Consider the following 18,241-nt stretch of genomic DNA (forward strand, 5'->3'; position numbering starts at 1 on the left):
TGAAAGCATCTCATCCATTCTAATTGGTTGTTGGCTAAGCCACAAAAAATTGAGGCTATTGATAAATACAATGGAGGTAAAGAGATCATTTTATGATTTATGCCATTGGTTGTAAGCATGTCATTCCCAATAAGTATATCCTAGCCCTAGTTCTGGACAGCTTTTTTGATACGGCATGTGTTCCTGAATGAGGATGTACACCTACTGCATAAACCTAAAGATACAATGAATGACTCCAAACACATCTATTTTTTTTCTTAAATTTCTAGCAGTAAGAGAAGGATTTGGAAAGGAGTGAAGATGCAGAAGCTTTAGGACAAAAAATTCTCCTTCTTTTCTCCACAGCTCCTTATGCAGTCAATACTGGTAGCTTTGAGTCATCTGCTATGACCTTCAGGTCTCTGTGTGGTTCTAAGAGATGCACACGCATCCAGCAAAACACGAAAACTTGATTAGAAGTAGAGCTCAGCTATGACTGGTGCTGATGGAAACTAATTGAATATTCTGCTTTACTCATTCTCCATGCTACTTTAGGGATATTAATGTTGACAGAGTGTATTGCTTTCCTCATGCCAGGCTCCTTCATAACTGCAAAAGCTAATAGAAATCCACATTTACTTTACACTATGGATTTCCTTATTTTCACAGACTGGAAAATTCTCATTTAGCAACTACAATATGTGAAAAACACATTTTTCAACAACTTGAGTCTCATCATGTAGTACTGTGTGCCAGGGTTAATTATGATCAAGTATGACTAATTAAATTCTGAACTGCATTTTATAGCTGTTTTTTTACCAAATTTTCTATTCTAAATATGCCTGTTACAACTAGTTAAGAAAAGATGGTAATAAGTTCAATTCTGATTTCTCTTGAAATACATATTTATTATTGTGCTACTTGCAAAAGTTACACAAAAACATGTGAGAATAATGATAAGATGGGTTTGATCAAATATTGCATAATTTCTATATTAAAGACATTCTCTCTTACATCCATTTGGGATTTCAAGAATATATTTTAACTATTTTTTTATTTTTAAAATTGAAATAAAAGAAATATCAAAAAAAGAGGCAGAGCAACAAACAACTCAAAGCAGTAACTTTAAAAACAGATTGGTCATACGTACCCTGACAATTTCATTCTTGTTTTGATTATTGAGAAATTCCCTTCTAAGAAGACAGGAAATTTCTCAAAATTTATTTTGAAATTCTATGGAAAGAATTAGTTTGGCTGCCACAGAAATTGGAAATTGTTTGAACAGTGGAAATGGAAACTTCCTAAAATGACCTTAATATCTATTCACAAAAAATAACACAAAGTAGTGGATTCATAAGAAAACAGAACCATCTGTCTATGATACTGGCAGCATTAACAGCATTTTTATCTCTTATATTTAATAAAATTATATAGTAAAATATATTTTAGAGTCACATTCTTTTTTTCTTAGTGATAAAGAAGAAACCAATATGCAGATAATCCTAAGTTTGACCAGCATCTTATGATGCATGAATTCACTGCTTAATAACATCATTATAATTTATAGAACTAATTTAGTTTCAATTAGTTGAAATGCACTGCTACTTCAGTTGTCCTGGTTACTGTATTTTGTGAATAGACAGCAAATTTATCTATCCTCAACACCTAGGTGAAAATGATGTCCTTCACTAAGAATTTTGTGGGATGAAAGCTTCTTATAGACAACACAAAGTGGAATGAGAAAGGGTGGGAAACACAGGGAGTAAGGTTGGATAAGTCAATAACAAGGATAGAGGAAGAAAGTAAATCCACCTTGGAAACACAGTGCACTATCATTGTTGTTAGTTGCATCCATGTCTGGAAAAGAGGCACTAAGAGGTAATCTTCCACAATCATTCTGGTACAGTGGACAATGGATAGCACCATCTTGAGGCAGTGGATGAAAAGGCTGGTGCGTGGGACTCTTTTTCAGAGCTTTAAGAGATGAATTCCTTTCTGGAATGTCTGGAAGCAGCTCAGTAATAAGTCTGTGTAATATACTGTTGTCGGGCAAGCTTCCCCGCCTTTTTTCAGCTTTAATTTGGTCACAGATGTCTTTAAGTGCAGAATCTAGTGCTTCAAACACAGATGACTTGCATTTTTTCTTTTCAGTTTGTTTTTTAGGAGCTGCACTTTTTTTCCTCCGGAAAGGCACTGGACTGACGAGGAATGCTATCTTAGACAGGCCGGATTCAACTTCCTGTCTCCTTGGATCTTCAGTGGTTTCTTGCTTAGCCCTTTCATGTTTTAGCATGGTGGTGAAGCGGGTGTAGGATGCTGGGCATCGCCCTTTGCAGGAGCTGATGAGATGCCTGTGGTGGTGGTGATGGTGGTGGTGGTGATGGCCTGATCCATAGAAGCTTTCAGATGAAGTGAAGGAGAAGTGATCAAAGTCACTTTCACTACAAAAGGATGAACCCTCTATCTGGATAAAGTCACTGAGATCAGAAACCACTCCGTCTTGATCGCTGTCTGAAAAATCTATATGTGATCGTTGTGGCTCATCACTGGTCACTTCAATATGAATTGGCACCAGGGTTTTAGACTTGTAGCTCCGTTGTACCTGAGAGGGATGTCTGACTGGAGTTTCTTCTTCCAGCAGGGATTCGATAGAAAACCGCCTCTTTGGACACAAGCCATTTTTAGGAGGCTCTAATGTAACTGTTGACAACATGTCATCACCAAGGTTCGGCATTGATTTTGACTTCTGAATTAACTTTTCAAATTCAGATATTCTGGTTGGCACCATGTCTCTGGGCACCTCCTCAGTAGATGACTCTCTCCAGCCTTGAAGAATACCTTTGTGCTGTTCTTTTTCATATTGCAGTATTCTGGACTTGACAGAACAAATCACCTCAGAATTCATCAAGTCCTTGCGATTGATGCGGTGCATCTTTTTGTACATCTTGAGGAAACCTGGAGCATCATGCGCAGATCTGTGACGAACTCTTGACCTACCACTACCACGGCCCTCAGCGTATGGGGAGTTCCAGTTCATTGAGCAAATTTCTTTGGAGTCCTCCTCACATAACAGAGAGCCCATGCTTTCGGCCTTGGCCTGTGCATCAGGATAGCTATCATGATCATCTGTCAACAGGTCATCACAGCTACGAGATTTCCTCTTTGGAGAAGCAGCTTCCTCTGTGCTACTCCAGACTTCTGCATTTTGGCGAGTCATTTGCCAGCCATTCTTGTAGCTGGTTGCCCTTCTTGAATCATTTGGAACAGCTAAATGTTGTCTGTAAGTGCTACAGTAATCTAATTCATTTGAGGTGTTGTGGTTGTGCACTGAGTAACTTAAAAGGGATGGATATACTTTGCTAATATCCCCACCTTTATAATCCATAGAGCAGCATGGTAAAAAAGAGACATTGCCAGAAATTAAAAGATTCAGAAAGTTGGAATTAGCATCAGTAAGTATTAGAAAGACTAGAAAAGAGATAGTAATTAGTGCATTTATCAGCTTAGGTCAGTACATAGTTTGTTACAGACTAGGACTGCAGAGTTAATTATTAAGTTATTTTCCAGCTGCTAAAATGCACTCATGATAATCTGAACAACAAAAAGAATTCCTTATTAATTATAGAGATGTTATCTCCTCTACAACTGCTGCCATCAAAGCAACATAAGAAACCAGGCATTAATTGGGGATTAATTGGGATTTTTAAGCAGGTCAACAGACAATAAAAACTGCAAAGTATTTAAAGATGAAGTCACACAACAAATCTAGACCTCAGGGTAATACTGACTTTTCCAACGGAGCATTCTGAAAAAGTTGTTTATGATTTTTAACCTGTATAATACCCAGAGTTCACAGCATCCACATATTCTAAGATAATTAAAATAAAGATAAATCTTTGTATCAGATCAAATAGGAAATTTCTCCCTGTTATTCACAGGTAGTCTGCTCCTTCCCTGTGTGGCAGCACTGAAGGGAGTAGTGTTTTGTACAGCTTATGCAGGGCAGAGGAAGGCAGCTCAGGAAGTGCTATGCAAGTGTAAAGGAAGGTGTATCAGTTTACTGAGCCTAACCACAATGTAGAAGTAAAAATAACCCTTAGATTGACTTCCATAACAAAAGCCTGATTTTTCAAGCTTTAAGACATATTTTTATGTGCATGGTAGATCTAGAAGACACTACAAGACAAATCTGGAACAGTGGTCTTTCATAATTGTACTGAACTTTCAAAAATAGTCTCAAGTGGCAACATTCAGTTCAGGAAGATGCTTCAAACAGCTCAGTCTGCTTTCTAAAAGAAATGGAATCTAGATCTGAAACTGAAACACTTGAGTTCAAAATTCATGGTGATCAAACAGTTTATAATGTGCTCCTTTAACAAATTGGTTAATTTCAAGAAAAAATTAAAATTCTACAGGGGTCATAATGCTGGGACAGAACAGTGTCACCTTCTGAAAGGTAATTGGCTGTGGAAGATATTCTTAATGGAAGGATTTTTAAAAACAGGAAGTGTTGAAGTCATGCTTAGTACTTGTTATTGGTGGCGGAGTCAAAGGCACATGCAGGCAAGTAGAATCTATTAACTTTTTACTGCCTCGCCTAGTAAGCCAAATGGATGAGTTATTCCACTTTTAAAATTACTGCTGTAACACTTTAATATTTTAAATGTTTAAAATACATTTACTTTTCAATCACTTCACTCTCAATGTTCCTCACTGCTTTTCTTAGACACTTTCTGTTGCAGTCTAGATATTATGTTCTTTTCACTGTGAATTTAGTGTTACAAAAGTTTACTGATTAGTTAGTATAGCTACAAAACAGAGCAATTAAGAGAATAATAAAAATAATAATTCAAAGAGATGGAGACATATTCAGTATTATTCTATATATTACTTCCATTTTATATTTTACTGGAAGCTTTTTTGTTTTCTAGAAAAACCCATCCAAATCTCCAAAAACCCAAATAAAGAACTGACTCTGTGATCTCTTTCCTGGAGAGACATGGAAAACAGTAAGAGGATGGTGAGTTACTTGCCAAAAATAAGCTAATTAGATTGCATCAGCTCTACTAAATACTACCAAGGATTTAAAAAGTAAGAAATCAGACTATGGATGCTTTCTTGATTAAATAATGTCCTGATAACAATGGATATTTTCTTGATTACATTAGGTCCTAATAACGGACAACTAAGACATCCCCTATGGATTTAAAAGGTCTACTATCCTGGACATACATCTTTAATCTTACAGGTAATTTGTCTCAATTTACTTCCTCAATATAATAAAACTAGCTTTAAAATCACAATAATCTAGTAAGAGAGTAGTAGAGTTAATAAAAATAAATAGGGTTTATGTATTGTGGTAGAATTCATAGTCTTCTTTTAGTCAATTCTCTTGTCAGAACAAGCAGTTGAAACTGGAAAATCCTTGTTACAAATCCAGCTTTCCAGCTTAAAATTACACCTGTAAGAATAAAGAAGTCTGCCTTTCAGGAAAGGCTCAAAGCTGCTGACCAAGCCGCAGGCAGCTGCTACCCACATGAAGTACAACACATCAGCAGCAGTTTTCTGCTAGCTAACATGGCCTCCTCTTACCTTTAGCTCGTGATGGAGAAGAAGGAGATGAGCTAGTTAAAGGCTTCCTAAGGGTGGAACATGAGCCCTGTGTGTCTGTACGGCCCAGGTTAGGTCTGTTGGCGTTCTGGTCACTGTGTGCCCTCTGGTGACTCACAGCGGGCTCTGACTTCCTTCGCTTTCTGTAGTCACTCGCAGTACTTGCAGAACTACAGAAAAAAGCAGGATCAGTCTGACTCTGAGATCAGAATTCAGGAATTTAAGAAGTAAGGTCATAATTATAATATTGGTTTATAGATGAAAAACACATAAAGGGAAGAAGCACTGGTCTCACATATCTTACAGCCTATTTCCCAGTGAAAAGATTAATTTGTTCTTAACCTGATTGTTTTAAAATTGTACACAACATTACTATGCCATTTTCTTTGAAATAAATGCATCAAGATATGTTAGACTATTTTTTGGAACTAGAGTTTAGATGCAAAGATATGAAAAAGATAGAGACTGAGAACAGTCAAGGTATCATGCTTAGGGAAACAGCACTGAATACACTGCAGGCAGTAAGGGTAAAGAATAAATCACTGCTGCTGAGAGAGAAGCTCAGGGATGTTAGTGGAAAGACCCAGAACACGGTGTGATTAATTTAAATGCAAACGCTAAGTCCTTGTAAAACTAAAATAAAATCTACACATCAGTATCAAAATCAACACTCCAAGCATCTAATTTGCCAGTAGCTCACAAGGTGAATGTTAAAATCTGACTCTTCACAAAATCTGCTGGTGTCAGGTCTCAAAGAAGACCCTCAGGCTGGATAGTCTGTGTCTGCTGAAGTATAGATAGTGCTTCTTACCTGGAGGGCCTGTCCAGGCCTCTGTCTGTTGAATAGTGATGATATAAGGAAGCCTGTGAAAACAAAAACATGGATTGTTATGTTTGTATTTGAAGAAAGAGTGACAATTTTTTTTATCATATTTGATGACTCCTTGTTACTCTGTGGCAAATCCTATAACAACAGCCCATGATAATTAACATCCTGAGCACTCCATCATAGACACAGCAACATTTCATGAGAATAAATTATGCAGCTTTTAAAAAGCATTGCTAGATTTCATTACCTATTCTACTTCAGGAATTTTTTTCCTTTAAAGCACTGTTACATAATGATCCCTAATCATGCTTTTTTATATACTTTTCAAAACCAGTTACAGAACAGCTGAAACAAATCTTTACTGTAAAACCAGAAAAATCTGAAAATTATTCTTTTATGTATATGTGAGGTCTGCAAAGCTTCTCTTCATCCCTCAGTTACTCACCAAAATCCTACAACCAATAATAGCCAGAAGCTTTTGTCAATCCCATGATGTTTGTGGTGCACAACTGGCCTTATATACCTGGTAAGAACAGTTCTCATCACAGAAAATGAGTCATTGCTTATGGAGTTACAGATGCAGCTACTGGGAGATGGAACTTCCATAATTACATTATTAATTCAAAGTCAGCCTTAAATGACTACTGATTTTAAATCAACCATTTTAAGCCTTTAGTCAGAATTAAGTAATATTACAGTTCTGGTACCCAGGTATGAATCTAGAATGAACTGCTTGGTTCCTGGGGTATTTCTTCATGGGTATAAAGCAGTCAGGTTCAAGAATTGAACTTCTTTCAAGTTCCTGCCATGTCACTTCAGCTTTCCATAACCCAATGGACTAGAAATAGAACTATCATACAAGTTTCTAAGGTGCAGGAAATATTTTTTCCCTTTATAGAGAGCCTTCTTGGCTTTTTCTGTGCATGGAAAAATCTTTGTCCTGAAGGACTGCTGAAGTAATGCCACTCATGGGCTGTACAAATCCTTTCTTTTGTTGGATTTTTTTTTTCCCCAATGATTTGATTTGCAAGCTCATGAACAGAACTTCACCCAGATCTGTTAACTGACACTTAGGTAGAGAAGTCACCAGTAGTCTTAGAATATTTGGGAACAGATTTTTTAGGACTATGGGGTGGGGAGAGCCACACAAACATGCCACAATATGAAACAAATGTTATCTAAAACTTGAGCTATTTTCACATAGTTCATATTTTCAAGTTTTTCTTTACACCCTCTGAAGGCTTATAAGTACTTTGTGACGATTGTCCCATCACTCTCCAAATGCAATGATTTTAAGATATATATCAATACTATGAGGTCTATCTGCAATAAAACCATAGAAGCCAGACACAGTGTTGCTCACACCACCAGCCAGTATAACCACAGGAAGCAAAGGCCTCAGGTCTGTGTGCTTCCCTGCACTACCCATAAAATACACATTCAGCCTGTCCTGGAAAACACTCGAGTCTCATTTCAAAACTGGCCACAACCATCTTCCTTCTCTTGACCAGTCACTGCCATGGTCTGGAAGCAGCCAGGAAGGACACACAGGACCACGGGTGATCTCTCAGAAATGTTGCACAAGGTGGTGCAAACGTTGCAGACAAATTTTCATTGAGGATTCTTTCGTGCAGATGCCAACCACCTCCACTTGCTACCACTGACCACATTGGAGGGGACAGTGGCCAAATGGCCCTGAGGCAGTGCTTGCTTCCCACCACCTGTAGTGGCTCCATGCCTGTACAGACCATGATGTCACTCCCAAGGGTGGAGCAGATCCTCACTCTCTCCTGTGGAAGGCTATGGGATCACACAATGGAAATCCCACCAGAGGGAACTTCTTTTCACAGCATTCCCCAGGCTATACACAGATGGCTAGAAGTGCCTATCATGCCAAAATTGCTTGCTGGGTTACTGGCTTTCACTTTACATCCTTTAAGATTCTTTTACCACCTTGAATGCAACTTGCCCTTTTATCCTTTATTTGATGCTGGCTTTAAAGTTTTTTCTCTATGACAGATCCTGTACTTTGCCCATTCTACAACACTAATTTCTACTACAGGCATATATTATTTTATAGATTGTGTGGAGTTTATACCTTCTCTCCACAGGAAGAGCTTCATTGATGTGACATATAGAGGAAAGGTGAAAGTAAATGCTGTGTGTGGTTGTTTTTTACTACTTGTTTTACTGTTTGCAGCTGTCCTATCAGCTCTTGGGTGTTTATTGACCCACTTTTAGATGGCCCAACTGAACACATCTCTCCCATCCCCAAAAATAATTAGCCATCTTCCACAATATTCAACACTGCTCTATATGAATAAAGGCAACTTGAAAAAAAATTAAATACTGGAGATGACAACTCCAAATCTTTTTTGAATACTTTGATTTGGTTTTACTAAAAAAAATGATATATTTATTTAGAATTTATCCAGTATTTTAGCTGTTTTCATGCATCAAGGCTTTAATGCTGATTAAAAATGGAGCTAGGGAAAGTAGGCAAAAGTAAAACGAAAATAACAAATAGGCTTGTTTGTACGATGGTTATAATACTTTATCAAGTTATTTTGAATAGTCTCCTCCTTTGGAGAAGTATTAAGTTGCTGTCATTTTTGAACATGATTTATCATATTTAAAGATTACTAAAATTTCAAAATTAAAGAGAGGACTTTGTAAATTAATCCAAGAGAAAACCAGTGATACTTAATAGCCATTTTACCCAGACCTACTGAACATGGGAATATTTCAAAGTCATGTTAGGGCTTTTAAATTGTCTTCCTTGATTTATTGAAAACCAACAGGAATTAGAAAAGGCCTAGAAGCTTTTTCTTTCAGAGAACTGGGCCCAAATTTCAAAACTATGAGCTTTTTCTAGATCTATAGAGAGCTTAAAATCAAACGAGAGTAAATTGCAAACAATTAACAATTTAAGACCACAATTTGAGTTTAACTTTTGGAGAAACTGCAGAAGATGAGAGTGAATCACAAATATGGATGAATTAAAGCCACCATATGAAGCAAAGTTGCCAGTAGAGAGGATTTGCTGACTTTTGCCCTAACGCTGTAAAAAAGGGGAGGGAGTGGAGGAGGAATGAAAGCCTGAATCTCTCCCACTCAGAGTAGGGCAATGTCAACCCACTACCTGATCTTGATTAATTTTATTTGCAGTACTGACAGCAACTGTCAACCCTGAGTTATAAATTACAAAAGTACTATTAATTGCTGTTTTACCTGATGAGCAACCTTAATTGGAGCAATGACAGCTTAGCCACAAAGGCTTTCACTTGACAGATAGAATTTGCAGTCAGATATTTTAATAAAAAAATAAACTGTGCTGATGGATTAATTGTGCAAGGCACATGCCCAACTCTGAAAAGTGGGAATTTGTCAGTTAGAGACGTATGGAGTGTTGTGTAATTCTGGGTATTAATCTCTGAGAAGTTTTGGGTATAAGGACTCACAGTTCCTAGGATAATAAGATCAACATCCAAATGCACTAGTGATCTGGAAAGATATGAAGACAAAGATACAATGATTGTGAATTAGAAATGTTTCATAGCTATCAGAAGGAAACCACTAAATTTTAACAAACCAAGATATAAATGGTGAGCATTCCAACCCTTCTTCCCAAGAGAATCATCTGAAAAAGAACCATTCATTTACCTCATTGGAAACACCAGAAGAATTGTCTTGAACATAGTCCAAAAGCTTTTTAGGTGGCTGCATCATAAAAGCAGAAGTGTAGAGATGAAATGAAGGAGGATCAATGGCAGCAAGGAATGAAACATGTGGAAAAGGTGACACAGTTAGAAATTAAGTGTTGACAGCGTCAGATACAAAGAGTGACACACACGGGTAGAATGGAAGGATAAATGTGTTATTTTTAAAATATCTTAATAAAATGTTAGTAACTTTAGGTGGTAAAATTTACAACTGGAATGGCTGAATAAATACCAGCAAGTTTTAACACTGAAAGAGAAAGGTCTAAAGCATCACAGTTATGCTCTGTTGGAGGAATTTCAATAGATTTTATTTTAAAAGCTATTGTTATCTGTAAAATATTGTTTAGATATGGTTAATCAGAAGAATTTATCTGTACTGTTTCTGCCCACATAGAGGGAGAAATGATAATACCACTTGAATGGCAGGATAATGGAGATAAAATGTAATCCATGACAATGTGATAACAATATAGACCACTGCACAAGAAATTAAACCCAGATATATTTACCTTTATTATTTTTTAAAATTTTCATGGGATATTCAATGGGTAATTTTTAAAATGCTATGATTAAAACATTAAGGTTTTAAAAGAGTGTATATCATTTGCTTTCTCTTCTGCTCTCCCTGAAGCAACAGGGAGTTTTGATTTTGGCTTATGGCTAGCTACAGAAAGGGACTAAGGTGCCTGGTTCCAGGGTGTTCTCCAAGGCCCTGTGTCTGTGCTCAGGCTCCTCATGTAGCTGGCATGTCACTAATTAAAATTCTGATAGGCCTCCAGAGAACTGTTGGATGACAGGGAATGAAAAGAATGGGGATATTTTAAATCCTGATACTCTCAAGCTCATGTCTTTAGATTTCCTGTCTGTGGCCTGTGGCTTCTGCTTTTTAAACTCAAAAAATCTCGGGGAGGATCTTGGGGAGCTATGAGAATGCTTAAAAAGACTGAGGGAGTGCTTAGGTTTACTTCCCTCCTTTTTCTAAGGGGATTTTAATTTCTTTTAATTTTCTGCCTGTCTGAATATTGCAGACTTAGACACTCTTTTGGGATGAGGATATTTGCTATCTTTTTTCCTAAAGATGTTAGAGTGCACAGGAAAGAATTGGAGCTCTGTGGAGCCAGAGAGGGAGTGTGCAAAAGCAAGAGCGGGTGCATCTCCAACCGAGTTGTTAAGGCGTTGTGCAGGGAGGAAGTGAAATCTAGTTCTCAGTCTTGCCTCAAGGACAGTGTTACTGTTTTACCATTGTAAAAAACATACAAACAGCCTTAGGTGCTTAGATACAACTAAGCCTATGGTATTTGCAGAAGAACTGCACGTGCTAAGGAAATTGAAGGTGAAAATTTGAGATATTTCTGATTTTTAGGTGTTTTGGCCAGATGGAACTATTCAGGTTTATAATTTTAGACGTAAGTGCTGGCAGCAGGTCTAAACCAGCACCTGTTTGCCAAAGCCCTTGTTTTGGGTAATGGCACTCTGTGAAAATTGGAGCAGAACTGAAGTCTGTCAATTCAAACAGGTGTCCAGCTTGAAAACAGAGCAAACCCATATCTCTGTGTTCAGGTAAAAAATACATATTCTGCATGTATGTATATAAGATATGAAGAAAAGGAAAAAAAATTCTCAGTAGTTCCTGCTGTAAGAAATTTGTTTCTGGCTTCATACATTTAAATTTAGATCTGGTCCTTTAAGTAAAAGTTATGATCTGTAACTTAGCTTCTCTAATGCAAACTGTCATATTTTTCTGTCCTAGAAGATTGTTCAAAAATAATCCAGCCAAATGAAAAATTTGAGAGAAACCAGCAAACATCCCTGTTTATAATGGAATTTGTCTTATTATTAATGTCTTGTTATTAAATACTTACACACTACTATTTATCTAATACCTACTCCTTATTAAAGCTATTACTATAACTACTCTAGCAATTTAAGAGTCTATTTGAAAAAAAAATACTTATATTTATGGGACTTTACTGCCTTTCCTCAAAAAAAAACCCTTATATTAATTTTACTGGCTTATACTTGGTGAATTTGGTAATTTAAATTCCTCATTCTAAAAAGATTTTTTTCCTAAAGTGGAAATATCAATATTCTGTCCTCACTTACCGGACGTCCAAACTCCAGCTCTGAAAAGAATTTATACCAGGGTTCGTTTTCTAAATCTATGTCATCTGGGGTTATGCGATCAGTCTGGAGCAGTTGTGAAGGAAAAGGGAAGGAAAAGGCACACACTGAGCAAAGTGCTAGAAATGCTGTATCACTTTAACAACAAACACACAGACATAGAACAAATATGGGGAAATAAATGGAATAAAATGAAAGAATGAAGATGGTATTTAAGATAGAGGATATTCGTGTTCAAGAGCTGTCATTCACTGGTAGCTTTAATACTTTTCTTTTGGTTGATGTTCTTCCAAGGACTGGAAGATGTTAAACATTTTAAAATTACATTCTTAAAGCTAAGAGGGCTCTTCGACCTTTTCTTTAACATCACTGCATTAGTTAATTACATTTAATGCTGCTAAAGAGTCCTTGTTAGGAAGATGGTTTAAATGATTGTCTTCTCCAGCATAGGCAGGAAATTGCCCATCAGATCAGCAATAAAGACACAACTTTATCTGTATTGTTTTTGGTCATTCTTTGTCTTCTCACAAAGCATGTTAATTCTGAATCTTGATGTCTTGAAGCAAGCACTGAGCAGAGATAAGGAATATGCATCATGCAAGCATCACTATGTTAAAAAGCCACTTCAGCCTATGAAAAGGAACTGATATATTTTAAATCCTATGGTCAAAAGATAGGGAACAAAAAATTATGCATTCCATTAATATTTGTTTCAGCAGTACTGTGAAATGCTTTATCTTGCATAGCCTTGTTGACATAATGAAGCATTTTTTTCGACAGTGGAATACATTGTTTTCATCTGAAAATTCTCACAACCAAGGGATAAAGGAATTGAAGATAGTATTAAGGAAATTCTTCAGTGAACAGAAGAATAATTGACAGATTTATTCAAGCAGCATGAAAACATGACGGTGCAAAACAGTACAGCTCTCAATGGGATATCTAATCAACTGTAAACTTGGCTGCATAATTACTTTCTAAATAGCTTCAGTTTCTTTGTAGCATCTGATGTAGGCTTTCATGCAGCACAGAATTACAGTGAACTGTTGGCTTAAATATCTCTGAAACAGAGAAATCCTCTTGTTAAAGACATTTCTGAATTTAAAATTTGCTTCTCCATAACTGTAATTATCAGAACCTAGACACTAATTATGGTGTGCCCTAGAAAGCAATCATCAAAGAAGACAGGGTCTTGCAATAAAGAATGACACTGGTGATCAAGTATGTGACACTTTTTCCTCCAGTTGAACTGTCACCAGTAGACTGGAGCAATCACACACAGCTATTTCTGTTTTCTGCAAAATATAACACTGTGCTTTTGACCATTTCAGGTAATTAAACATCTTACAGCACTTTTCTTGCTGCTTTTGGTGTTACTGGGACAGCCTGCCAACACTGCTCTATTGAAAAGTCAACAATCCTTCAGAACTACCTTGGTGCTCACGTGTCTGTGAGCTGTTCATGCAATATCTGGACCCCAGCTGTTGTTTTATACACTTATCTTCACAATGCCCTTTCAAGTAAGAGAAGTAGTATTTCTGTGAATGCAGAGGGAAGTAAATGTCACTGATGAAAAACTTGCTGTGTTCCACAGAAGGGTTAGGAAGTGAAGATCCTCTGGAATTTTGCCCTTACATTTCTACCAGCCACAGCTGTACCTCAGCAGTACAGCTTGAACTCAACTATAGAAACCCAAGTCTTTCGTAGAGAAGCACTACTGAAATTAGTTTCATGAACTGACTACTAAAATGTGTGAATTTAATAGAGACTAGGGCTAATTTAAGAAAAAAACACAGGATTCTCTTCTACAGAGATAAAAAGGCATGAGGGCAAAAAATGACAAGATGCAAAATGCAAAAGATAACTTTGCTGTATATCAACTTGATATACAGGAATTATAGGAAATGCTTGCCATATTTAGAGGGTTTTTTTGCTTATCTTAAAAAAAATTCCACAATTTGCATCTGAATAGTCTGAGAAGACATTACTAAACAATTATTTTCCATTCTTTCTCCGAACTAAGTTACTGTATGTTGAAATATTGCATGTTTTTATCTTTATATTCTATAAAAAAATTAATTTTCCCAGAAATGTTGATATCAACAACATTTCTGTGTATTTACAGAAAACAAACAAATAAATAAATAATATAAAATGTATATAGGGTTGGAATTGTGGAATTTTTTGCTCTAGAAGTCCTGGCCTACTGACATTGCTCTGAGCCTCAAGGTGCCCTGAAGAGCCCCACACGTACCCAGTGATGGAACCATGTCCCTCCTTGCAGGGAGGCAGAACACACTGACAGATCAACTGGGCTCCCCTAAACCAGCCAAGGAGATAAAAATGAGAATGGGAGTTGCCTCCCTTTTCAGCTTCAGGATACTCTTGCAATTAGCTGTAAGCTTAAAAACCCTTGTGTTTCTGCTGGTAAAGAAGAAGCTAGAAATCATGTATTTTATCTAGTTTCTAAGTTTTAATTTCTTCTTGGGTAGCAAATAAAATGAGGCTGTTAAAAAGTATGTAAAGCTAGCTCCATGCAGCCAAGTCCACTTTAATTTACAGCTTCAACCGCAGAGGGCAGCAAACAAAAAGAAACTGAGCACTAAAGCCTGCAAATTCCCTGCTGCTGGCAGTTCTGGAGACGACTGCAATCCCTGTTCTACCAAGATCAATACACAGGCAATTGATTTTGTTGGGCTTTTGGATTCAGTTGTGCTGACAGAGCTTTTTCTATTATCTCCCTTTCTAAGAGACTTGAAATGAATGAATAATTTTGACTTAGAAGCTGCACTTGGCTTAGTCTCACAAAGCATCTCCCAAACTACTGGAATAGAAAGTAAAAGCAATAAGGGAAAATCCCTTTTTTCGACTTGCCAGTCAAATAATGTTCCTACAATCTATCCTTCACCTAGAAATTTAGTAATATTTTGGTTATTAATTGAAAATATACTACTGAAGACCACTAAGTAACTTCATTCCTTTCGCCTTTTGCACCAGATAGTCAACACAACACTGCATCAGCATACTCAAGTATAGAACATGGACAATGAGCAAAATTACATCTCTAGTATTACATGTAGCTTTGCCTGTTCTTGGTTTGATACACAGATAGACATCCACAGGTAATAACCAAAACTGCATTTAAACTCATGAGTTAAATGGCTCTTACATGTAGATCAGTATTTTGCATTTGCAAGTTCAAACACCAAACTGAAGCCTGTCTGGAACAGAGGGCTGAGATACCTGTTGTAAATTTGGCTTTGGCACTTTATTATCTCTAAAGAATTTTCTTTCACTTTTTAAAATTTATTTTGGACTACTTTTAAATAGCTGTGGTAACTCCAAGTCTACTACAGATGGACTTAGTATATTTCTTCATGAGAAGAAATATTTTATATTGCCATATTAAGAATATCAAGCAGAATATTCAAATAACCAGATTGAGATGTCAAAAGCAACCAAATATGCATGCTCTAAAGAAAATTTCCAATTTTTCACTACACTAAAAACCAAACCAAACAAAAAACAACAGATGTACATCATGGAACAAGCCCAGTCTATTTCTGGTATTTGACAAAACAGTAATTTAGAAAAATTGATTCTAATCATGAATTCTTCTTGAATATAAACTCAGTACAAAATTTGTTTGTTGAACAGAGATTAAAAAAATGTAGAACTAAAATTTAACCTCACAGTTTTATTTGACTACCACATGTATACTTTTATGCTTAGAGTAAAATAACTAATGAAAATAGAGGCATTGCATATACGAGTTTTATGAGGTCTTTTTTTACAGCAACACTGAGATTTTTCCTTACATACTCTACTGCAGAAATAGATATATGTACATGTATGGAGGAATTGCTTCTCATATATACAGGGCAGAAACTAGTAAAAAAAATTAATTTCATTTACACATGAGTAAGATTAAGTTGTTACATTGCCATTTAATTATTAATGGAAAGTAAATATTCATTTTAGGAAACAAGTCCATTGTTTGGATGATATTGGAGAAAAAGAGGAATATTTAGCTGAATTGCAGACACTGGAGATAGAAACACACATCAAAACAACTTTTGTACCACCCTATCAGTGGCTTCTTGAAATACGAAAAAAAGGAGCTGTATCACCATGTCTGGTAAGACTATTTAATGCCTTAATATCACAAACTTTTACTGCAATCTCAAAGTACTCATCCCAAACCTCTCCTTTATGCTGATGTTTTATACTCTTACAAATTCAAATTATGGAAGAAACCACACTAATTTCCTGTTTAATGGAAGAGGATACTACACAATACAGCAGTTTGAAACTACAGTCATACTTCTGCATCTATAACAATTAGTGATCCCTAACCAATCTATCCATTTCATGTTTCTTACTAGGTCAATGTTTTAGTTTATTATTTCTCACATTGTTTTGATTAATGCAGATTTTCTTTTCATCAGTGAGGATCTGCTGCATAGTATTTCCCACTAAATGTTAGCTTCACGCTGAATCTCAATTTCTTTTATTGCTGTGTTCTCATCTCCCCATTAATCAGAACTAAATTCCAGTCTGCTACCTACACCAATAAAGGGAATGCTAATCTCTCAAGTCTGATTTGTCAGACTTGACAGATTATGATACAAGGCAGCTGTAAATATTTTATATTTTTAACAGATTACTTTGCCATCAAAACTACAATCTTGTAGACATGGAAATTATTTAATTAAAAAAATTGGAGATTTAGGGTGTTAGAAAAACTCCCTTTGGTTTCTTTGATTTATACAAAACTAATAAAGTATGACTTTCTAGTTCAGACACTATAAATGTCTGTCTTTTGCAATATTAATTTACCACATTTATTTTATATTCCACATTTTTATTACTACTTTCCTTCAGTATCATAAAAAAAAATTTCAGACATTAGAAATAAAATATTTTGAGATTATTAAGATGGAAGATTTAATTCATGCAGTACTGATACGTTTGAGAATTTGGAGTTTTCATCTGAATTTGGAACCAGTGCATTATTTTCAGAGGTCAGCTTTTCCTACACACAATGAAAAGAGCTTTTGACTTGCTTTGCTGATCATCCTTTAAGAAGTTAAGTTTTACTTTCTATATCCCATTCAGTGAATACAAGGAGAGCAAATACTTCAGTGAAAACAATTAATTTCCTGTTAGTAACATGGTTCAAAGGTACTATGTTAATTATATAAAGCTAAATAGCATCTTTATCGACAGTAGACATTCCAGATTGATGAAACTGTGATAGCTTCCTAATTTTTTCAACCATGTTACACTAGTGTCAGCAAAACTTTAATCTCATAATAATTTCCAATTTTTTACAGCTCTGAAACATACATAAACAAAGAAATCTCTCAGTTCTGTATATGAATGTACTTTCCTCAGCTTTAAAAATTTCTTATACAATGAGATGGTTCCTTGTATGTACATCGGCTAAGCCTAAACTTTTAGTCTAAGCTTCAAGATGGCAAAGTATGACCTTACCCTTGATGGATATTGCTTAGTAAGTAACATGACTACAACATGACTAATGCTTTTCTGCATGAAAATATTTTAATGACCAAAGCTCAAAATTCCATCTCTTGGTTCAGATTAGCGAAAGTAAAATGCATAAGCAAGTGGGAAAAAAGATTCAGCAACAGTCAGCAAACCTCATTTTCTTGTTATTTCATTAGTTTGCTAGAATTGAAAAAATATAGCTCTGAAAATATTCATCAGCACTGCAATGGTTATATGAATTATTTTTGTTCACATTACATTAGCAAAAAATATAATTTATTAAAAAAGTGAGGCCATTATTGGAATACACTGAAATCAGTGTAATTTTCTTATGTTTAACTTGAATCTGCTATTACACTTTGGCATTGGGAAAACTGGAAAATTACCTCAGTGTTTATAATGCAGCCTTGGCACTCAAAAAGTGCTCAGGAAAAATGACACTGCCATTTAGATAAAATTATTTGTTAAG

At 35.9% G+C, this 18,241-nt stretch overlaps 1 protein-coding gene and 1 long non-coding RNA gene across 24 annotated transcripts in view; one reads left to right on the top strand and one right to left on the bottom strand.

Moving 5' to 3' along the window:
* The window catches only part of SORBS2 (sorbin and SH3 domain containing 2), a 145,029-nt gene that overhangs the window by 23,638 nt on the left and 103,150 nt on the right, over positions 1-18,241 (bottom strand). For 17 of the 23 annotated variants that reach the window (XM_077177435.1, XM_077177445.1, XM_077177444.1 and 14 more), the window contains 3 exons: positions 6,401-6,453; positions 5,572-5,759; positions 1,792-3,351 (listed from right to left, as the gene is read on the bottom strand). In XM_077177435.1, coding sequence (XP_077033550.1) covers positions 1,792-3,351; positions 5,572-5,759; positions 6,401-6,453 — 1,801 coding nt within the window. The remainder of the gene's footprint in view (positions 1-1,791; positions 3,352-5,571; positions 5,760-6,400; positions 6,454-18,241) is intronic. The other 6 variants (XM_077177453.1, XM_077177449.1, XM_077177447.1 and 3 more) reach the window with 1 other exon arrangement.
* On the top strand, positions 4,942-13,763 carry LOC143693970 (uncharacterized). The gene is made up of 3 exons (XR_013182106.1): positions 4,942-4,999; positions 5,148-5,227; positions 13,593-13,763. It is a non-coding gene; the product is annotated as an uncharacterized LOC143693970 (long non-coding RNA).

Source organism: Agelaius phoeniceus, chromosome 4 (assembly GCF_051311805.1).
Source record: "Agelaius phoeniceus isolate bAgePho1 chromosome 4, bAgePho1.hap1, whole genome shotgun sequence".
NCBI lineage: Eukaryota > Metazoa > Chordata > Aves > Passeriformes > Icteridae > Agelaius > Agelaius phoeniceus.